Genomic DNA, 19,889 nt, shown 5'->3' with positions numbered 1-19,889 from the left:
TTAAGCTTATGCAGTTCAGTATTCAAGTAGTATTTTTAGTTATGTGTCAAAATGATTATAGATTATTTAGTACATTTTGTGTGGTTATTTCTAGTACCTTTCCGCCGCACCTAAGTATTTCTGCACGCTGCAATCACGGTCACTCTACGTTCAATTTTCACGGCAAGCAGTTCATTCGTGCGCGTCGTTGCTGCAATCAATTAATTGAAAACAAGATCGGGGTAAATAACTTTGGTAAATGATCAAAGCGTGCACCGCCGCACAGCCAATACGAATCGGTTTCCGTGTGCCAATTGCAAAGTGCTCAGGTCAAATCCACAGAAGTTCTTGCGTGCGAGCGACAGAGATAGCGTGTGTGAACATAAAATCACGGCAATAACAAAAAACGTAAAAAAAACAACATACATATGCTTGTGGTAACGACTAAAACGGCAGCGAGCCTTTGTTTAATGCGCCTGATAAGTGAACAAATCGCGGTTTTAGAACAAAATTGAGAGAGGCAGCAAACAAAGTAGCAACAAATAAGCCCTCCGCCCCCTCTCTACGACATCAAAAATCACGCATTACGTTCACTGTTGTTGTTCTTGTCAATGAGTGCGCGGGTGTGCGTGCACGTGTGTGTGTGTGAGCTTGCCGCCACCGCAATTGAGGAAAAATACACCAATACATGGGCGGCAAATAAAAATAAGCTGTGCCAGTGTGCGTGCGCGCAGTGACGTCGCCGTTTAGAATCGAACGTGTTAAAGTGACGAATAAACAACAAGCGGGATTCGGATTTGGATTTGGACTCGGAATAGGAATCAGAATCGGGAATCATCATCATTATCATCATCAACAACATTAACATCAACATCATCGACGCAAGAGATAGACAAACAAAACAGACAGCCAAACATTTGTACATTTCCTTCGCACATCAGCGCAAATGTGTGTATATGCGACGTACGTAATAGTTTGCCGCCGCAGACATTAGGGCTCTGTTCTGTCTCTCTCGCTTGCTCTACCCCTCTCTCTGTCGCCGTCACCGTCACCATCTCGCTTGCGCTCGCTTGTTTACACAAACGCCCACATCCCCCGCCCACCGCCCACCAGCGTTCGCCGTCACTTTGAATAGGTGAGTAAATGCCGCATTCCGCCGCCTAATTAAGTTACCAATTGAGTTTCGCCGAATTGAACGTTCACTCTGCTGGTCTCTGTTATAATGGGTATAATTCTGTAATATAGCTGCTTTTAATGGTTGCAGTGCATCTTAAATTGGTTTATTACTTATGTATATGTAGTAAGTTAAGCCATTAGCACAGAATATACACACCATATAGTTAAGTTTTCTATATATGATAATCTTCATCTTACCCATTCTACAAGTTATTGTCCAGAATGAAAGAGCACTTGCACAGAGTCTAGTCCACTGTTTTCAGTATTCCTGCAGCTCCAGAAATAGTTTCCAGAAAACGTTGAGGTCACACAGTTTCGCCTGTGTATCGTGTATCTGTAGTTCTATTCTGAACTCCCGAGGCACCCAGCGGGTTCTATGCAAAAGATGAATGATATACCGGCTCTCTGGTACCATGTTAGATGATAAATGGCGTGCTATATTAAATGATTTATTTCGCTGGAGCCCCCGAAGCCCGCGCTCGAGTTCATTGTGCACCCCCGCGTGCTCCCTCGATCGCTAATCTGTGGTATCTCACATTCAGATTTGTGGCGCAGATTGGAGTCGGAGGTAAATGTTGAATATGTTGAATAGTAAATGGCTGGCAGCCTAGAACACGCGCCCAAAAAGCCACAGAGATCGCAACAAAAGAGCACGGATAATTTAAGACTGGAAAAGAAGAGGAAGCGGGCAGCTAAATTCCATCAATCAATTTGAAAGCAAGAGAAACATTGTAAAATTGATCAAGAACACGTTGGGGAAACGACGCAGTGATCTTTGTCCACTTCCAGTCCAAAGGGTTCAATTAGAGTTACCTAAGTTTCTTGGGCTTTAAATATACATAAATATACATATTAGATAACTATAGAAACGTTTTACGATTCTGCGAAAAAATAATATAATTTGTATCTGGCGGATATGCCCAACGTTTTTATTTCGTTATTATCCACAAGCTATTCTCATGCTGAATCAACTGACATTTCCTCAATAGCACAAACAGTTCGGAGATTGATTTTAATGGCATTCGCATTCGTGTACGTTGGTTTTTCGCTGGAACTAATCGTGGAATAATCATTTCCACTGCTTCTAATACCTTTCCAGCCAGCGTCAATTTCTAAAAAAAAACAATAATGTTTTACTCATTCTACTTTATTGTTTTAGCGCTGTGCCAGTTATTCTACGCCCAGTTGGCTGGCTATTGAATTCTTTTTTTTTTTTTTATATACATATATAGATTCTGCTTTTTTCCGTTTTCTAATTAGTTATAATTACACTTAATGCAATTTAGTTATGAGGTTCTGTTTCTGTGCCCACATTCGTGAGCTCCTCAGATGGCTGTTCGTGCCGTTTCCATTTTTGCATTTATACATTTTAGCATTGATGGGGGATTTTATGATTAGTGCAACTAGTTCGTGTTGTTGCATCTGACTGCTCTTTCTGTTACAAGGGCCGTCTAAAATCTGCTGGAGGAGCGGGCGAGATGGGGAGGCAAAGCGATTAGGTACACAAAAGCCCCATCGGACACCAGGCGTCGATGCAATTTGTATTTGTAAGATTTTACTTGGCCCGATAAGCGCGTCCAAGCAGCAGGAATTTGCCCAACTCTTTGGGTTTTGAGTTCCATGGCCCCTGGAACAGGGAAATATCGAGATTATTTGGTCATAAGGCGGTTCCCCTCGTTTTTGCACTAATGGTTCTTGAGATTGGTCTTTTATACTTTGCATAATGTACTTAATAGAGAAACTAGAGGCTAGGCTAAATGTTCAGATGTTTTAATAAATAAAAGCAAGCATGAAATACATAGATAAACGTAAACCAATTTTTGGGATATTCTAAGAATCTGGCAGCTTGTGCAAAACTTCCCTGAAGATTTATTGCATTGCAGCGCTTTTTTACAGCTCACAACTAGCAAGTACATAGCTTAGATCCAGTACCTGAGCATAATATATTATTATGAAAGCGCCTGGGCAAAGCGAGGTGTGAATTCTAGCTAAATTCAGTATCACCTTCGCATCATATGAGCATATGCATATGAGCTGTGCAATTTCAGCCGTAGATTACATCAGGTGGTCTCATAAATAAATGCATTTAATGCTCCGCTGGGTCGCACGTACTGGATGGAGTTCCTGGATTGGCTTTGGCTCTGGCTCTGGCTCTGGCTCTGGATCTGCATGGGTTGGGTTGGGTCTGGATGGGCTGGCTGGTGTTTGGTAGTGTTCGGCTGGCCCTGGGGAACTGGCCAAAGACTTGACCATGGCATGTCGCTTGTCTCACGAAAGCATCTCCCAATGATGAAGTCGAGTCGGTGGTGGTGGAAGCTATGGCCAAAGCTGCAGCTTTCCGTGCACCGGCCGGTGCACCAGCTCCTCATCATTAGCAATTTGAAATGCACTGGAAGTGTGGTGCAAGATCGGAGATGCCGGGGCTGCAAGAGTGTATCCAATTATTTCAGCATTTTATGGCGTAAATTTCCTTAAACCCAAGCCATTTTTCAACTGAAACGAATCGCGGCCAGAGCACACCAAAAAAGAAACCCAGGCAGAATAACGTATTCCCCCCAATCTCCCAGTCTCCTCAGAAAAGGAGAGGAGCCCAGCTCCACGGCAGCTACAAATCTTAAAAAGGCATCAAGATTATTGCGCAGAAAAATTCTTTTCTTCACACCTCGACCAGACAACCCAACGTCGTCTTCGTTGTCGTCGTCGTCTTCACTCCTCAAAGGTCTGGCATGAAAAAAAAATAAGAAATAAACGAAACAAAAAATGAAAAATGAACAAAAAAAAACTAAACAGAATAAGAAACTCAAAGAATTAAATGCGACTTCAAAGAAAGGTAAAACGGCAAGCGGAGCACTGACACGAAATATGGTCAAAACGAAGCTACGAGGGCCAACACCACCAACAATGGACATCATGTGCAACAACAATAAAAACCAATTTAAGCCGACGTTCAAGCAGGCGGCTTAAAGTGTGTGGCAGGAGTGTGGGGCATGCACCATGGCGTACAGAGAGAAAAGCACACCTATCGAGTTGGTAACTGATTTTTACTTAGTTCGATATGAAGATTGGTATAGAAGGAGCAATGGGAACTTTCTTAATGCTTTAACAATCTTTATGCCAAAAAAAAGAAATAGCATCTTAGTATTATGTTTTCTTATCTTTGAGTTATAAAGCAAGGAATATGTTGGAAAATTAGTTTTTATGATATGAAATTTGGCATGTGAAGTGCGCTTGAAAACAGAAATTATGATTTTAGTTGGAGAAATAATATATATTTCCACTAATAAAGATCTGCAATTATGCACTGCGCTGGCACTCGTGCACATTTTTCTCAGTGTACATATAGTGTGGCGTGCGGAGGATTCCTCGTGGGTCTACCTTCTTGTCGGCTTTCGTTTAACTGACGTCCCAAACACCACAGAAAGGGCTACAGCAACAACAGCAACAACTGCAACAACAACAACGATGGCAACGCATACACACAATCAGTTTCAGAAATCAGATTCGGTTCGAAGTTGAATAGTTCTGCTGCTCGGAATTATGTGTACGTACGTATGTCTTGTGGCTACGTGCGGGGTTTGGGGGGAGGGGTATCTTTGTCATTGCTCCGATCTATGCTGGCACTATCTGCTTGTCTGTGCGGTTGTGTGTGTGCAACATGCACAGCTGTAACTTTGAATTAGGGATATGTGCTCGGTTTCTGACTTGGATCACTTTCCAGAGAAGAAGAAAATTGTAACATGCAGCAAACATGTCAAAGTCAATTTTGGGAAAAGGGTTTTTCGATCATATGCAAATGGAACCCAGTTTTGTTTTGAAGGAAGGCCATTGAGAAGATCCCAAAGATACGATCGTTAGGGGGATATATACATTTAAACAAGTTCACATCTTATCTATAGCATCGTAGGAGATGTAAAAGAAATAAAATTCTATAATTCATTTACTTCTTTCAAGCAAATCGTATTCTTTGTGTCACACATATTCAGTACCTCTCACTCATAGAAAACAAACTGCACCCCTGAATAGTTTTTTATTCTTCGCTACATTCATATTTTAAAAAGGAACAATAGCAGGGACATTAAAGGACATTCCCATAGAGTCAAGCTCATGGTCTATTATCCTATTATTATTTAGCCCAAGTACTTTTCACCTTTCCCACACACACACATAAATACACTCAGAATTTCCAATTCCCAAAGTGGCAGAAAGTCCAAAAGAGGCCAACACAATCCGCTCGAATGAATTGAGAGGAAAAACCCGAAGCGAATCCCAATCAAAAGACCCTTCTTTGCGAGAAACAGATGCTCCGTTCTAACACGCACACATTCGCATATACCCTACACATGTATAAATATATTTGTATATATATGTATAAGTATCTTTGACCGATCATATCCAGTAACAATGCAAGTGAAATCCCAGAATCCCTTCCTCTTTCAGCCCGCCTCAGTTGTTGTTGTTGCTGTTGTTGTTGCAGCTCTTGCTCCGTCTTTGGAAAACGAGGCCCAATCCAGTTCTGTTCTGTTCTGTTCTGTTCCGTTCTCAGTTGTTCTGCTCCGTAGCTCCCTGCAGATCTCGAGTTGATTTCGTTTTGGCTTTTTGGGTTCCCGGAGTTTTTCAGAATTTCGTGCCTGTGCCTGGGCCGCTTTTGTTGTTGTTGCTGTTGTTATTGCCTTTTGTGTTTTTATTTTTTCTTCACACCTTCGAGAAGGCAGCCCAAACTGAAATTTCAACGTTGACTGCAAATCCAATTCAATTCCCAATGGCGGCCCCACTGCAGGAGAGTGTGCAAGCGAGATGGCCGAAGGCGGCAGGCCACAGCCAGAGCGAGAGGGGTAATACTAGGTGTGGGGGGTGGGGGGGGGGGGGGGTTATATTCTTCCCACAGCCGGTTTTTGGTGTTGGTGTCGCGCTTGCTTTTCTCACTTGGCCCGATCCGAAGCCGCTGGCCTTTTGTATTTCGTGGGCCGCGTTCTGGAACCACAACGACTGACAGCTCCAAAGCTCTGCGTTTTTTTCATTATTTTGTTTTTTAAATCTCATACCAGGTACTTGAAGAGTACGAACGAGGGTATCCGATATCTTTATCTTAATATTATTTATATATATGTAAGTAAGCTTAAGCTAGCTGAGCTACTGAGCACATAAGCATCAAGCTTAGGATCTTAAAGTATCTGTGAGTAAGTTACGTACAGGTCATCAGAAAGTCGATTTCTTGTGCCATGCCAACATTCGTTATGTGCAAGACTTCTTAAGCAGGATCGTTTTTTACTTTTTTCCCTCGCTGCGTTAAGATCCCTTGACAGTCGGCTCAATGTGAGCATTTTTCTTTCTTTCTCGCCCGCTTTATTTTCCACTTATTTTTTTTGTTTTGCTTTATTTTGCATCTTGAATGGAATACAATTTGACATGCTTGGGATTTTCATGAGAGCACAAAAAATCGGAAATTATTGCCGCCGCAGATTAATTTTGAACGCGCTGCTTGAGTCTCTCCTCCTGCGGCTTTTCGGCTTTTATCTGACGCACAGATGCATATATAGATACAGATACAGATACGGATACTCGAATATACGCAGCAGCTTAAGTCGCGGGGCTTACAAGTCGTCGTTTTGGTTCAAGGTGAGAGATCCAGCTTTTGGACGTCAGTCTTTGCAACGCCACACCGCCAAGTGGCGATACCAACGTGTACTTTGCTAGTCGGACGAGGCCTTTCGAGTTTGACAAACACCGTAAAGCGTAAAAAAGCACGGTATCAGGAGCGATTTGTTTATCATCTGGCTGATAAGCGCGCATTTCGGAAGCCTGACTGTTTGTGTGAAAACAGTGCAAGTCTGTCACTCGTTCTCAGGTGATATCGTCACCGCCGAACACATCGTACGGGCTTTTCTGGGAAATCTGCTGGTGCAGGATAAGATTAGCGCCAACCAAAAAGGGGCAACGTAGCGGAAAAATCATTAAAAAAAACTCTTCATATACTTATGATTTCATATTATAAATGTACAGTGCAATAACCAATATGGATACAACTAAATATAAAAGATGAGTGCCTTTTGCTAACGAAAATTTTGTATTATAATATTTTACGGACCAAATATGTATATCAATTGCCTTTAGTTTAAGATCCTCACCGAGCGCGAAGAGTTCTCCGTTGCTGGTGCTGCGCCTTCTTCTGTTTCCTCCGAAAAGCAGCACCAAGCTTCACATCTTCCCAAATGTCATTGAGTTTATAAAGCTTTCCATTTATATCGGCGCACTCAAAGTACGTGATCGAACGCGGCCTAAGAAAGGTATTAGAGTTGCAATTAGGACATGAACGACACACTTCATGTCGAGTGATTCTAGGTTTCGATACCTTTCTGGAACTGGGCTTCTCCTGATTCTGAATCTGATTCTGGTTTCTCAAGCTGGCTTCCAAGGCCTCCTTCTTGAGTTTGGCTGCTTGAATCCGGGCACTTCGTCGTAATACGATGGGTGGTTCTGGGACCCGTTCTGGCTTATCTAATTTCTTCCAATCCACTACCATTCCAGAATTGGGTTTCTCCTGATCCTTCTGCAAGTTTTGTTCCAATGACTGCTCCTTCCTAAGTTTTGCTGCCTGAATCCGTGCACTTCGTCGTAATACTACGGGTGGCTCATGTAATTTTTTCCCGTGCACTACCGATGAACCAGCACTGCAGTTCTTCGATTCCTTTGGGGATCGTCTTGGTCCAGCTACACCCAAACTACGGCGACTACTTAGGAGCTGCTGCTTTTGCTGTTGCTTCCGAAAAGCAGCACCCAGCCCCATGTCCTCCAAGTAATCCACCTTTCTCCTAGGACTTACTTTCTTTGACATCGTTTTGGGACTCTCCTGTTCCTCCCCCATTTCCATATCATTTTTCTTGGCATAGTCAGGATTAATAAGGGTAGAGTTCGCATTCTTTTTGGGTCTTCCTCGCGGTCGTAGAGGTTTCTCAGTTTTCAGTTCATGCTGTTGATTATTAAGATCGGCTTCCTCGGAAATTATTCGATTTGTAATGGGCTCACATCGTCGAGGGTGCAAATCTTCGACAGAGTCATCAGCTATTTCTTCTTCAGCATTCTTAGCTGGTTGTCTTCGTAATTTGCTTTGAAACCTATTTGGATTTTGGCACTTCCTCGATTGAAGAGGCTTTGCAGTTCCCGTATTAAGACGTTTAATTTGTTTAGGCTGTTTTTTGAATGCTTCACCAGCTTCAACGTCCTCGAAAAGATTGTATAGTCTATAAAGCTTGCCATTTATATTAGCGCAATTCAAGAACTCATCAGGATTCCATTTATCGCATTTTAAAGGGCGACTGGACGGCCTTGCGTATCTATTAGATATAGACTGTGCATTGTTATACTCCAATTGATTCATTTGCATTACTTGTGGGTTCTTTGGTAGGTTCCCTTGGCTTTTTAGTAGAACTGGATTGTTAGAAAGCTCTTCATAAGTTTTGGGACCACACCAATTGGTTGGTTTTACTGTAGGCTTACTCAGCTTCTCTGAAGTGAATTCTACTGCTTCCACATTTGTTGTCAAACTTTTTGGTACAAATTTATTGCTTTGTAGGTTGTTGTATATTGTATGCATTCCGTTTGTTGTATCAACTGACTAATGTATATTTTCATACAAACCCTATCCTAATATTGTTTGTGAAACTGATTTCAATAGCTACTGAGTTTTATTATTTTTTTATTATTGAAAATAATTAGAGAAGATCTTTTCATGACCAGCTGAGCTTAGAGGAGCACCCACATTCACCTGACTGCTGGCCACCACACCCAAAATAAGGTAGATATGGTTAGGATAGGATATTTGGCATATGATATCACACGCCTCGCGCTTATCAAAGAACACGAACAAAACGACAAAGGCGCAACAACAACAACACAAGAATTTGTTGCGCTTTATTTATTCTTTATTTATGTGCCTTAGACCAATCAAGCAAAACGGTTTATCATTGAAGCGATAAAAAATACGTTAATTTATTATGCACACACACTGAGAAAAGCACTAACATGCCAGTATACATATGTATATAAAGAAACGGTTCGGAGCCGAAGAAAATAATAATAATAACAATAAATGTTTACTAATTGCGCGAAATTGAACTTGAAAATGTGAAATGAGTAAATACGCAAGTCAACAAACTTATGGAGTGAGTTCTTTGTCTGTTTGCCCAGTAAAACGCTATTGCGCTGAAAGACTATAGTTGGTATCTAAAGAAATATTGAAGAAATTAAAGGGTATTTTATTAGAAATTATTATTTTAAATGTTGCAGTATTAAATGTTGTTCCAAAGCAACAGAATGCGAAACAGTAACTTTCTCATGTACAGGAATTGCTTCCATTTTATTTTAATTATTTCACTGAAGTGATTTTCCGCCAGAACGAAAGTTCAAGTGACTACTGATTTGCGGTCGAGTTAACTCGGAAACTCGTCTCATTTTGGTCGGATTAACAGCAGAAAAGTTGGCCGGCCTGCGAAATGAACAATGCGCGCAATTATAAACTCTATTTTTTAGTTATTTAATTAGCGGACCCAGGCTGAAGCGGAGGGGCTGAAATAATACGAACGACGTCTCTCGTATCTAGAGTGGAAAATTAATGGCTACAAAATTAAATTTATTTTTGAAAAAAAGAGGGGGGAATAAAAGCAGAAGAGAGGCAAAAACAACAACAATAACAGCAGCAGCAGCAACAACAACAAGAACAAGAGCAACGGACCTGGGCTGCCAGACAGCCTGGCAATTTTGTTTCTTATTGGATTTTTGAACGAGCTTGCGAGCGTGTCTGTGTGTGTGTGGGTCTGCGTTAACGTAAGTGTGCGAAATTTATGTTGCTATTTGCGTCGCGATGGCTGCGCTGCCCACTGTGCTGCCTCTTATCATGGGTTCTGCCCGTTGCTGTTATTGTTGGTGTTGTTGTTGTTCTTGTTTCTAGTTGGCTGCTGGCACGTTACCTAATTAGTTGCCGCAGACAGCGCGACGTTTTTACCTTTTAGCGGTACACGTACAAACACATTTACGTTTACGTATTTAAAGTGGTGTGTGCGGCCGCTTTGACGTAACACATTACGACAATCGGGCAGCGACGTCGACGTCGACTGCAAGCGATTTCCGTTCTCTGCCCACGCATATTGCACACATCACCACAGCGAAGGCAGCGACGCAGCAGCGCAGTAAGCAGAGGTAGCGGCAGCGGCAGCGACGATAGGAAAACTTAGCAGAAAGATACAAATACAAGCAACCGCAAATAAACACGCGACAAAGCGCAGCTTCAACGTTTTGTCTTCCTCTTGCTTCTGCATTCGGCTTTGTCTTGCCCGCGGGCACAGTGGGGCAAAATAAACAAGTTTTATTTAAGCTTATATAGTTACGGAAGTTCAACTTATGAGCGTTTAGCAAAGGTAATTTATATAAGGAAAATTTTGGACAAACTAGAACTTTACTAGTTTATTTACATTTACATATGTACAAGAATTAAAGCGAATTAAAGCTGTCTGTCTTATACTTGCCATTCGCAATATTTGCTCAATAACAAAGGAGCTTGCACCACTGTGCCGTGGGTTTTGGCAGCATCGCATCGCTTGAGTTGCAGCTGCTCGGCGACCCCACCTCACCCCACCCCACCCACTGCTTGCCACACCGCCACCGCCACTGCCACCTCCGCCCCCACTCCCATTTTTCACCTCAATTTTCCGACCGCCCACTGGCAGCGTTTTGGTTTATTCTCCTTTTGCTTTTTGACTCTGTTATTTTCTTTTCTTTTTTTGGCCTGGCTTTTTTATACACACGCCAACGACAGCGAGAAGAAAAAACACTTGAACAAATGCTGCAGTCAGCTTATTCACAATGATATTGTGTATGGTATATTTTTATTCGTTTGGCAAAAGTAATAAACATCAGATAGAAAAACAAAATACACGCCAGACAAAATCAATTGGGCGAACCAAAACGCTTTCGCAAAAAAAAAATAAGAAAAAAAATATTAAAATAAAAATAAAAAGCAGAAAACCGAAAGCCGAAAACAAATCATGACAAAAAGCTGTGGGCGACAACAAAAAGTCGAGTGAAAAAAGCGAAGACAAAATTACCAATTTAAATGCTAAAAATCCGAATCGACGGCTGAGCCAAAAGCCACTAAAAACTAAGTCAAATAAAAATGCAGCCCAGGCATTTAGTGAAGTAAAATGCTAATAAAGAAGTAGATACTGTGTGTAGTATGGTATATGTATGCCCGACTGCACAGATACGATAATTATATAAACAACGAAAACTGATTGCCGATGTCGTTCCTAATGATCATCGCAAGATACACACGTTGATCATGACTGTGTATATGGGATATGTGTGGGATATGTATGGGATATATGTATGTGGCACATGCGTGTAGCATAAACATATGTGTGGAACCATCCACACGGCGACCATTGTGTACATATATCAATGGGTGTATTATCATATCATCATCGCCAGCGGACAGGCGACAACGTGGACATTTTGTCGTTTTTATAAGAAGACAATACCCGGGGCCGAATTCGAACGTTATCTAATAAATTGTGAGGGAGTTGACAGCGGACGACTGACAACAACCAAAAAAAAAAAAAAAAAAAAAAAAAGAAGCAGAAAACGGAAAACATAAAACTGAAAACCGACTGAACACTAAGAAATTAAACAAAAAACGGTGTAGGAAATCTGCATTTGGTCGTAAATATTGTTGTTGTCTGTAAGCTGTCCGAAAATGAGTTCAGAGTGAAAGCCCCCTTCCCCAACAAAGATTGTGTGGGTTTTTCCCTCAAATCCCCCGACTTTAACCTTTTCGGTGTAAACAGAACTCTCCGGCTTATCAATATGCGAATTAGCCGCTGATTATGCATGCAAATCAATTCAAAATGGTGGCACATCGGTGGGCAGAGGAAATTAGCGCTCTCTGCTGATTGGTGTGTGAAAATTGATCCACCAGATCGGCAGATAGCCCCAAGATTGTGATTTAATGGCCCGCATCATGCTTAGGATGTTCGGGCCAGGCCTTCATCAAAGTGCTGATCGATAGGTGCGAAATTTGACTTATTGTTCGGCTGATGATCGATAGCCTTAAGCCCGCTTGAACTGCCAGATTTGGGGCTTACTTTGGATACATTTTAGCCCAAAAAAAGTAGTTAATACCAAACGATGATCTTTTGGCAGCTTTGGAACCTACATGTTATCTTTTATGGCAAATGAAGTGTAGGACTTCGCGAGAAGGATGAAGTCATAGTTGAGGGCGATGTGAAGTGTGCAATAGTTAATAGTTCCTAGCTCTGTAATCAGTTTTACCCTTGGAACCTATGCCAGCTTATATGTATGTACACATCTAATAAGGCCAATTTACTGAATCCCAAGGTAAACCCTTTGATTAGCTCCAGTTTTTACCACCTCAAATAAAAGCATTTCTCTGGGCCAAGCACTTGCAGCCCCACCAAGAAGTGTGTATTTGCCCCGAGCGATCTGTACAAATATCAACAAATATAAACATTTTCCTCTGTAGATACCGCGATCGAAGACAGTGCAAACCTATTGATTAGATAATTGCAGAGGGTTCTAAAAAAATAAAAAAAAAAAAGAGGCACTAAATGTAGAGCGGGAAACGTGCGACAATCTTTGGAGATACAGATAGGGAGATAGGAGGAACTCCTCCAGGGAATCGGGGCCAAGTCTTCGGCAGAACTACTAATCAAAGCCTCTTCACTTCGGACACTTGAGGTTTTCCCCGGCCAACTAGTATGTAGCTATATACATACATATATAACTATATATAGGCATGGAGCTGTGAGAAATGTGGAGAAAACTCTTTGAAGAAAATCTTGAGACCAAAGTAAGCGGTTGTTTCTGCTCGTTTTGTTTGATTTTTTTGTTGCCTCCGTTTGTGTGTTACTAAATTTGGTTGTCTGGGCATTTCCACTACCGAGTGTCTGAATGTATCTGTATCTGTATCTTTAGTTGTTGCTGTATCTGTATCTGTAGCAGTAGCTGTAGCTGTGTTTGCACCAGACCATTTTTAGTAGCCTGTCTATACATATATGTAGCATACTATATGGTAAGGCATTGTATGCCAGCTCTGCTCAACTGCGGTAATTGCCGACTATTTTCTTTAATTCGTTTCCAGCTGTCCTTTTCTGTGGGTGGTGTATGGTGTGTGGTGTATGTGTGTGTCTATAATGCTTGGCCTGGTGGGAAAGTGCCTCCTCCAGCATCCGGAGCACCAGAAAGGTGATAGCAGCGACCACAAACTGCGCAGCATCCGTACTTTATCTCTCCGCCGTACTGTCACCGAAATTGGCGAGCTTTGGTCCCATCGCAACGCCCTCCACATTTATATTCCAAATAAAAGCAGCGCACGCTGCACAATTCCGGAGCAAGATGAAGACATTACGTCTGATTTTTTAAATTCTGCATTCCGAATGGGGGGCCTCCAGGGGCCTCCGGGGGCCTCGTCTCGCAGTCACTCGTGGTCGTCGCCACAGAAATTCTGACGATTATGATGATGATGATGATGGTGGCGATGATGTTTTGCTGTTTTTGCAACCGGCAGAGCGCTCGGTTTTGTTTTTGTTTTGTTTTCATTATAAAATCGTTGGCTCTGCGCGTTTTTTTTTCGCACAAAACATCCGGTCGTATTTTAATTTAATGAGTATAAATTCTCTGCTCGGCCAGAGACACTGGCACTTTCTGCACAATTATTATTTACATATATTTTATTTATAAAAGGCATTGGGAAAGTATACACTCGCTAGGTTCTATGTTATGAAAAGCAGCGGGCATAAAATGTTTTAAATGGTTTCCTTTCATGTATTTAAAACTATTTAAAAAACTACTGTGAAAGAATTCGTATTATTTATCCATATCCATTTAATATACTTTTTACTTTAGCTATAAACATGATACAAAATATCCTTGTAATGTCTATTGTGCTTCTCAGATCTATTTAATATTTTTAGGGGCAGTAAACTTATACTTAAATTTAATTAATATAAATTAGTTCATATTAAAGCATAAACCAAAATCTAATCTTCTATTTCTCTTATTCAAATTCTCTTATTCTCTTATTTCAAAGGCACTATGCACGGAGTAGCAGAATGCTCGGCTGGCGAAAGGGGCTTTCCAACACTGGCCGAGGGCGAGTGACGTTCGCTGGAAATAACGGCGCTTTCTTACTGCCGCTTGAAAATCAACGAATTTAACAAAAGGCGCAAAATGCACGTTTCAGCCATAAAAGGCCGACAACCGAGGGAGTCAAATGGTGATAGCCCCATGGTCGTTAGTAATCATCGAATCTGCAACATCAAAACGAGTGGCAATGGCAAGTTTTTAATGTCGTGGAGTCGACGTCGGCGGCGCAACAGCAACAAAAACAACAATAGAAGCAGCAGCAGCAACAACAATGCGGTAGCTGAAAGTCGCAGTAATGATAATTGCACTCATTCTACAACAAATGATTTCAATAAACTCAATAAATTGCTGCTAATTACGTACATGCTGCTGATAACAGCGGCCACAATTTGTCAAAGCGCCGCCCAGTCGCCGTCATCATCGAATGGAGTGGAGTCAGGAGGATCCCCCCTGAGTGCGCTGCTCAAATCTGGTGGCGCTTCCTACAATCAGCAGTTGCTGCAACAGCAACTCTTCGCCATGCTGTCCAGGAATGGCGGAGGCTCGTCGGGCCCACGATCCACGAGTGCCGGTAACAGAGGCTACACCAATGCCAGGCAACAATTCATGGCCCTCAGCGAGGATTACTCGGATGCGGATGTGGACGAGGAGGATATGGCTGCATTGCACTATCCGCTGGCTGCCTCACATCCACCAGCTGGCGGCTTGGGATCCTCCTCCGGCATTTCCATTCAATCCGGATCGCTTGAGACAAATGGCTTTGTGGCCGACGATGGTGGGCAGTATGAGCATGCCCAGAAAGCACTGGAGGCGGCTGCTGCGGCGGCCAAGGCCAGTAATAAGTACAACATCGACTGCCCCAAGGACTGCAAGTGCCTCAATGTCCTCTTCGACTGCGACAAACTGCATCTGGAACGGGTGCCCGTCTTGCCCAGCTACGTGCAAACTCTGTAAGTATACAAGTAGAGGAGAAAATGTCAATAATGCTTATCAGGCAGATCTAGAAAACTACTACTATTGAATAGAAATCAATATTGGCAAACCTTCCGAGTCTTCCTTTCTTATGCAAAAACTTCCAATAGTCCTCCATTGTGCCAACATCAGAAAAATAGAGACTGTTTGGTGGAGTTTGGAACATTCGGCATTATTTAGATCCATAAATTCCTGGGGGATGAAATGGCGAGCCACCCCCATCAGATTCAGATACTCTGCGAATATAAATTACAGAGTGGCACAACCCTCGACATCGACATTTGGCCTCAATTTTACCATTATTTTTTTTTTGGGGGGTTGCGATTTTATCGTTGCGCTTTTAATCAATTTAATGCATGGCAAAATTATGCAAACGTCGTTCGGTTTTTATCAGTAACTTTGCATCGATAATTGGGACATAATTGAGGTGCAATGGGCAAGCCAAGGATTTTACAAATGGCACAAATTAACTTTTATCTTTTTCGCAGGCATCTGGCCAACAACAAACTGAACGACACTACCGTCCTGGAGATACGTAATCTGTCCAATTTGACAAAAGTGTAAGTGAAGCTAAAGCTTTTCAAGAAATTACTTTAAAACTAATTACATTTTACATGCATTTTAGTTCATTGAAGCGGAATTTATTGGAGGTGATCCCGAAATTCATAGGCCTCAGTGGTCTGAAGCACTTGGTGTTGGCCAACAATCATATTACCAGCATCTCCAGCGAGGCGCTGGCAGCTTTGCCATTACTGAGAACGCTGGATCTGTCCAGGAATCAGTTGCACAGCATCGAGCTCAACTCTTTTCCGAAGCCAAATAGTCTAGTTCACTTGTAAGTCCTTTCAATGTTCCTTGATTTAGGCCATTTCTTACATCTTTCACCTTTCATCCACAGAATACTCAGTTTTAACGAGATAACCAATGTGAATGAGCACTCGTTTGCGGCTCTAAACAACCTCACAGACCTGGAACTGAATAATAATCGCCTAAGCACTCTTCCTATAAGGGTGTTCAAAAATCTGAACCGACTAAAGAAACTGTAAGTTATTAAAATACTGCGTTTTTAACATCTCTTTCAATGTCTTCGCCTTACTGCAGAGCTCTAAACTTCAACCAACTGGAGATAAACTGGTCCACGTTCCGTGGCCTGGAATCGATGAAAAATCTTCAACTGAAGTCCAATAAAATCCGGGCGCTGCAGGACGGCGTCTTCTATGTGATGCATAACATCGAGACCATTGATCTGGCTATGAACCAGATCAGTTCGCTTTCCCGCCAGGGCCTCTTCAATCTGACAAAGCTGCGACACCTGAACCTGTCGTATAATGCCATTTCTCGCATTGAGGTGGACACCTGGGAGTTCACTCAGTCGCTGGAAGTGCTGGATCTGTCGAACAATGCAATCAACGAGTTCAAGCCACAACATTTGGACTGCCTACATCGCCTGAAAACGCTTAACCTAGCCCACAACCGATTGCAGTATCTGCAGGAAAACACCTTTGATTGTGTTAAGAATCTTGAGGAGTTGAATCTGCGGCGCAATCGCCTATCCTGGATTATTGAGGACCAGAGTGCAGCGGCTCCGTTTAAAGCGCTGCGGAAACTGCGACGCTTAGATTTGCATGGCAATAATCTAAAGCAGATCAGCAGTAAGGCGATGAGTGGTCTCAACAACCTGGAGATACTCAATCTCGGTTCCAATGTCCTGGCCAGCATCCAGGTCAACGCTTTTGAGCACATGCTTCGCCTAAATAAATTGGTTTTTAAATCGCTTAACTTCATCTGCGACTGCGATTTGATTTGGTTCCAACAGTGGCTGAAGAATCGCTTTCCCCAGCAGGCAGAACACGCGGTGTGTGGCTATCCGGAGCATCTACAAGATCGGCATCTGAAGTCACTGAGCAGTTCGGAGTTGGTGTGCGGTAAGTTTGATTCATTCATTCAATGTATGGTTTACTAACTAGTTTCTTTTTTTTTTTTAAGTGGACTCCCCAAAACCGCGAGTGGAACAGGAACCGGACGACATGCTGGCTGTGAATGGAGCGAACATCACTCTGGAATGCATTGCCAGTTCACCGACAGCGGCTTCGCTAGCCGCCGCCGATGAGCTGAAGATCAAATGGCGCCACGACAATCAGCATGTCCAGGAGCGACCGGCGGTGCATGACGGTGCCAGCACGGAGACGCAGATCCGGCATGACCTGAGCACCAATCAGACCTCCATCTATGGCTATCTTAGGCTCACGAATGTGACCTACGAAAGCGCAGGACGCTATCAGTGCGTGGTATCGAATGCCTTCGGCACTACGTATGCACAGAAGTTTAAGATATCTATAGGAAGTACGATCACACTTCGCTCTTGCCATCTATTTATATTAATAACCATCTTTACTTCGACAGTTCATCCCACCTTTTTGCAAGTGCCCTCGAATCTGACCTTGGACGCTGGCGAAATGGCTCGGTTGGTCTGCTCGGCCAGTGGTGATCCCACACCAGAGATAGCGCTACAAAAGTTCGGCGGTAGTGAGTTTCCAGCGGCCACCGAGCGTCGATTGCAGGTGATCCGTGAGGAAAACGCGTTTATAATAACCAACGCTAAGCCCAGCGACTCTGGAATTTACACGTGCACAGCGCTAAGTGCTGCAGGCGAGATTAAGGTCAACGCAACGCTGGTCGTAAATGGTAGGTTCTTTTAAGCGTTTTATTTTGCTCGTCACTAATGTTTCTTCTTTTTCAATGCAGACAAACCGCAGCCGAGCATTCCCTTGGTGCACCAGGAGGTGGTTGTGGGGCGCACATGTGTGTTGCAGTGCCTTAGTGAAACGGCCAATGCTGATTTTGAGCTGGAACATCCGCATCGAGAGTGGTTTAAAGAGAACAAACCGATACACATCTCACCAACGGCTCCAGACGGAGATCGGTATTACTTTTCAAACAACAAGGAACTGCTTGTGATCCTGAATGCCCAGTCCAACGACGCTGGACACTTCCGCTGTGAGATAACAGACAATTCGCGAACGTTTACGCTGCAATCGGAGCTGGTAGTGGTCAAGGAGAATCTAAACTGGGACGTCTTGCTGATGGGCATAATCATACTAACCGTCATATGTGTCGTGGTGGACTGCTGCATCATTTGGTGCACTCTGCGCTACCAGAAAAGAAAACTGCGCATGAGCTTGGCTGCCGAGAGACTGGCGGCGCGTACGCAGGCTAGTCTCCATTCTACTCTGGACAAGGATCAGACGCAACTGACCACGCTCAATCGTACACAGCTCAGACCACACCAGTCCCAGCTGGTCCTAGATGGACTTCCCACGCAGCAGCAGACGCAGTTACGACCTCGCAGCCTTGCGGATTTAGGCTGTAGCAATGGCGAGGCGAACCACAGTCGCCTCATTGTGACTACAACACCGTCTTACGAACAGCGCTGCCTGGAGCAGGGACTGACCCTGAGCTATCTGCGTCAAACGGACTTGGAGGCCCAGCAGGATCATTTGTCCAGCAAGGACTCGGGCACGGGCTCGGATGCGGCGGTGAAACGCAGTCTGGAAGACTTTGTGGTGGCCATGCCCAGGCATAAGCACACCGACGACGAGGAGGAGGAGGAGGACGACGACAACGACTTGCAGTATGCGCCCACAAGAGCTCTTGGCATCTCCGAGTACGACGACATGGAGCTGTACGAACTGAATCATGCTGCAGCCGAGCAGCAGCATTTTCTGCAGAACAACAATCACAACTACGACGGTGGCGGGGGTGGCGATGCTGGTGGGGTCAACGAAATGGTGCCTAAGGTGCTGCCCCGCAAATGCAGCGCTGGTGCTAGCGGCAGCAACTACAACTCCATCCAAAAGTGCACTACAGTGGACATTTGAGCGGAAGCTTAACCAAATTAGCAGGATAAGCAGGATGATCAGGATCATATACCAAAAAAATGGAGGCTGCACCGTACGCCCACCGCAGCCCGCCCCCAAAACGAACACAAAGACTGTTTAACTCGTAATTATAATTCGTAGATTCGTGGTCCAGACTTGTTGACTGGCCACGACCATAGAGCAGGCGGCCTTATTGATGCCTTTGCTAAGGAAATAGGACAGCTAGAGAAACATACCAGTGTCTTCGTAATTTATGAAATGAATCGTTAGAATCGATTATGATTAACTTGTAATACATAATATTTAATTATCGTATATGTATATTTATAATTTTCTTTCGCTTGTGATATTATTTATTATTTTGATTGCCCGAGTTTTAGACGTAATATAATCACCTCTGTATATATCACTTAGGGTTTAATTGTAGTTGGTATCGGTTTCGTACGTCGAAACACACTCGTTGATCAAATGATTGCCAGAAAATCGGCTATGACAGCTCCAAATGAGTGGGAGTGTACCTTAGAAGAATACTTTGCAGTTACTTTTTGATTTGATGAATTTTTTGTTTGAATTTGAAATTAGTTTGCCTTATGATTGGCCTTGACAAAACTTGAAAGGATACAAACTGAAACAATGTCAAAATATTTAATAAATTGATGCATTATTCCAATACGTTATCGGAACTTTTACTCAATGGGAATTTGATGGAATGCGGCATGTTTCCAGTTCATA

At 43.1% G+C, this 19,889-nt stretch overlaps 2 protein-coding genes across 4 annotated transcripts; one reads left to right on the top strand and one right to left on the bottom strand.

Moving 5' to 3' along the window:
• Nucleotides 1-157: 157 nt before the first annotated feature.
• On the top strand, nucleotides 158-19,829 carry LOC120446970 (leucine-rich repeats and immunoglobulin-like domains protein 3). The gene is made up of 9 exons (XM_039628238.1): nucleotides 158-1,114; nucleotides 14,252-15,257; nucleotides 15,768-15,839; nucleotides 15,905-16,114; nucleotides 16,178-16,321; nucleotides 16,381-17,204; nucleotides 17,266-17,622; nucleotides 17,683-17,964; nucleotides 18,025-19,829. Exons 2-9 carry the CDS (start codon nucleotides 14,392-14,394, stop codon nucleotides 19,155-19,157), a joined length of 3,888 nt encoding a protein of 1,295 aa, XP_039484172.1. The 5' UTR covers nucleotides 158-1,114; nucleotides 14,252-14,391; the 3' UTR covers nucleotides 19,158-19,829.
• Nucleotides 7,120-8,804, bottom strand: LOC120446971. Of its 3 annotated transcripts, none has more exons than XM_039628239.2 (2): nucleotides 8,650-8,804; nucleotides 7,120-8,580 (listed from the first exon to the last, which is right to left on the bottom strand). In XM_039628239.2, the coding sequence occupies exons 1-2, from the start codon at nucleotides 8,744-8,746 to the stop codon at nucleotides 7,277-7,279; spliced, it is 1,401 nt and encodes a 466-aa protein (XP_039484173.1). In that variant the 5' UTR covers nucleotides 8,747-8,804; the 3' UTR covers nucleotides 7,120-7,276. The 3 variants fall into 3 exon arrangements, with proteins under 3 accessions (XP_039484173.1, XP_039484175.1, XP_039484174.1); XM_039628241.2 differs by having other exon boundaries at nucleotides 7,120-8,567; nucleotides 8,650-8,792; XM_039628240.2 differs by having other exon boundaries at nucleotides 7,289-7,430; nucleotides 7,505-8,782.
• Nucleotides 19,830-19,889: the final 60 nt, after the last annotated feature.

Source organism: Drosophila santomea, chromosome 2R (assembly GCF_016746245.2).
Source record: "Drosophila santomea strain STO CAGO 1482 chromosome 2R, Prin_Dsan_1.1, whole genome shotgun sequence".
NCBI classification, from domain to species: domain Eukaryota; kingdom Metazoa; phylum Arthropoda; class Insecta; order Diptera; family Drosophilidae; genus Drosophila; species Drosophila santomea.
Note: the sequence above shows the minus strand (reverse complement) of the source record. Positions and strands in the feature narration are given on the sequence as shown.

Bases quoted from the DNA above. Each gene is read 5' to 3' on its own strand.
- LOC120446971 (XM_039628239.2), bottom strand. From the start codon at position 8,746: ATGCATACAATATACAACAACCTACAAAGCAATAAATTTGTACCAAAA. The intron at 8,581-8,649 runs GTAAGCCTACAG...CTAACAATCCAG, and splicing joins ATTCACTTCAGAGAAGCTGA to TTCTACTAAAAAGCCAAGGG.
- LOC120446970 (XM_039628238.1), top strand. From the start codon at position 14,392: ATGCACGTTTCAGCCATAAAAGGCCGACAACCGAGGGAGTCAAATGGT. The intron at 15,258-15,767 runs GTAAGTATACAA...TCTTTTTCGCAG, and splicing joins CCCAGCTACGTGCAAACTCT to GCATCTGGCCAACAACAAAC. The intron at 15,840-15,904 runs GTAAGTGAAGCT...CATGCATTTTAG, and splicing joins CTGTCCAATTTGACAAAAGT to TTCATTGAAGCGGAATTTAT.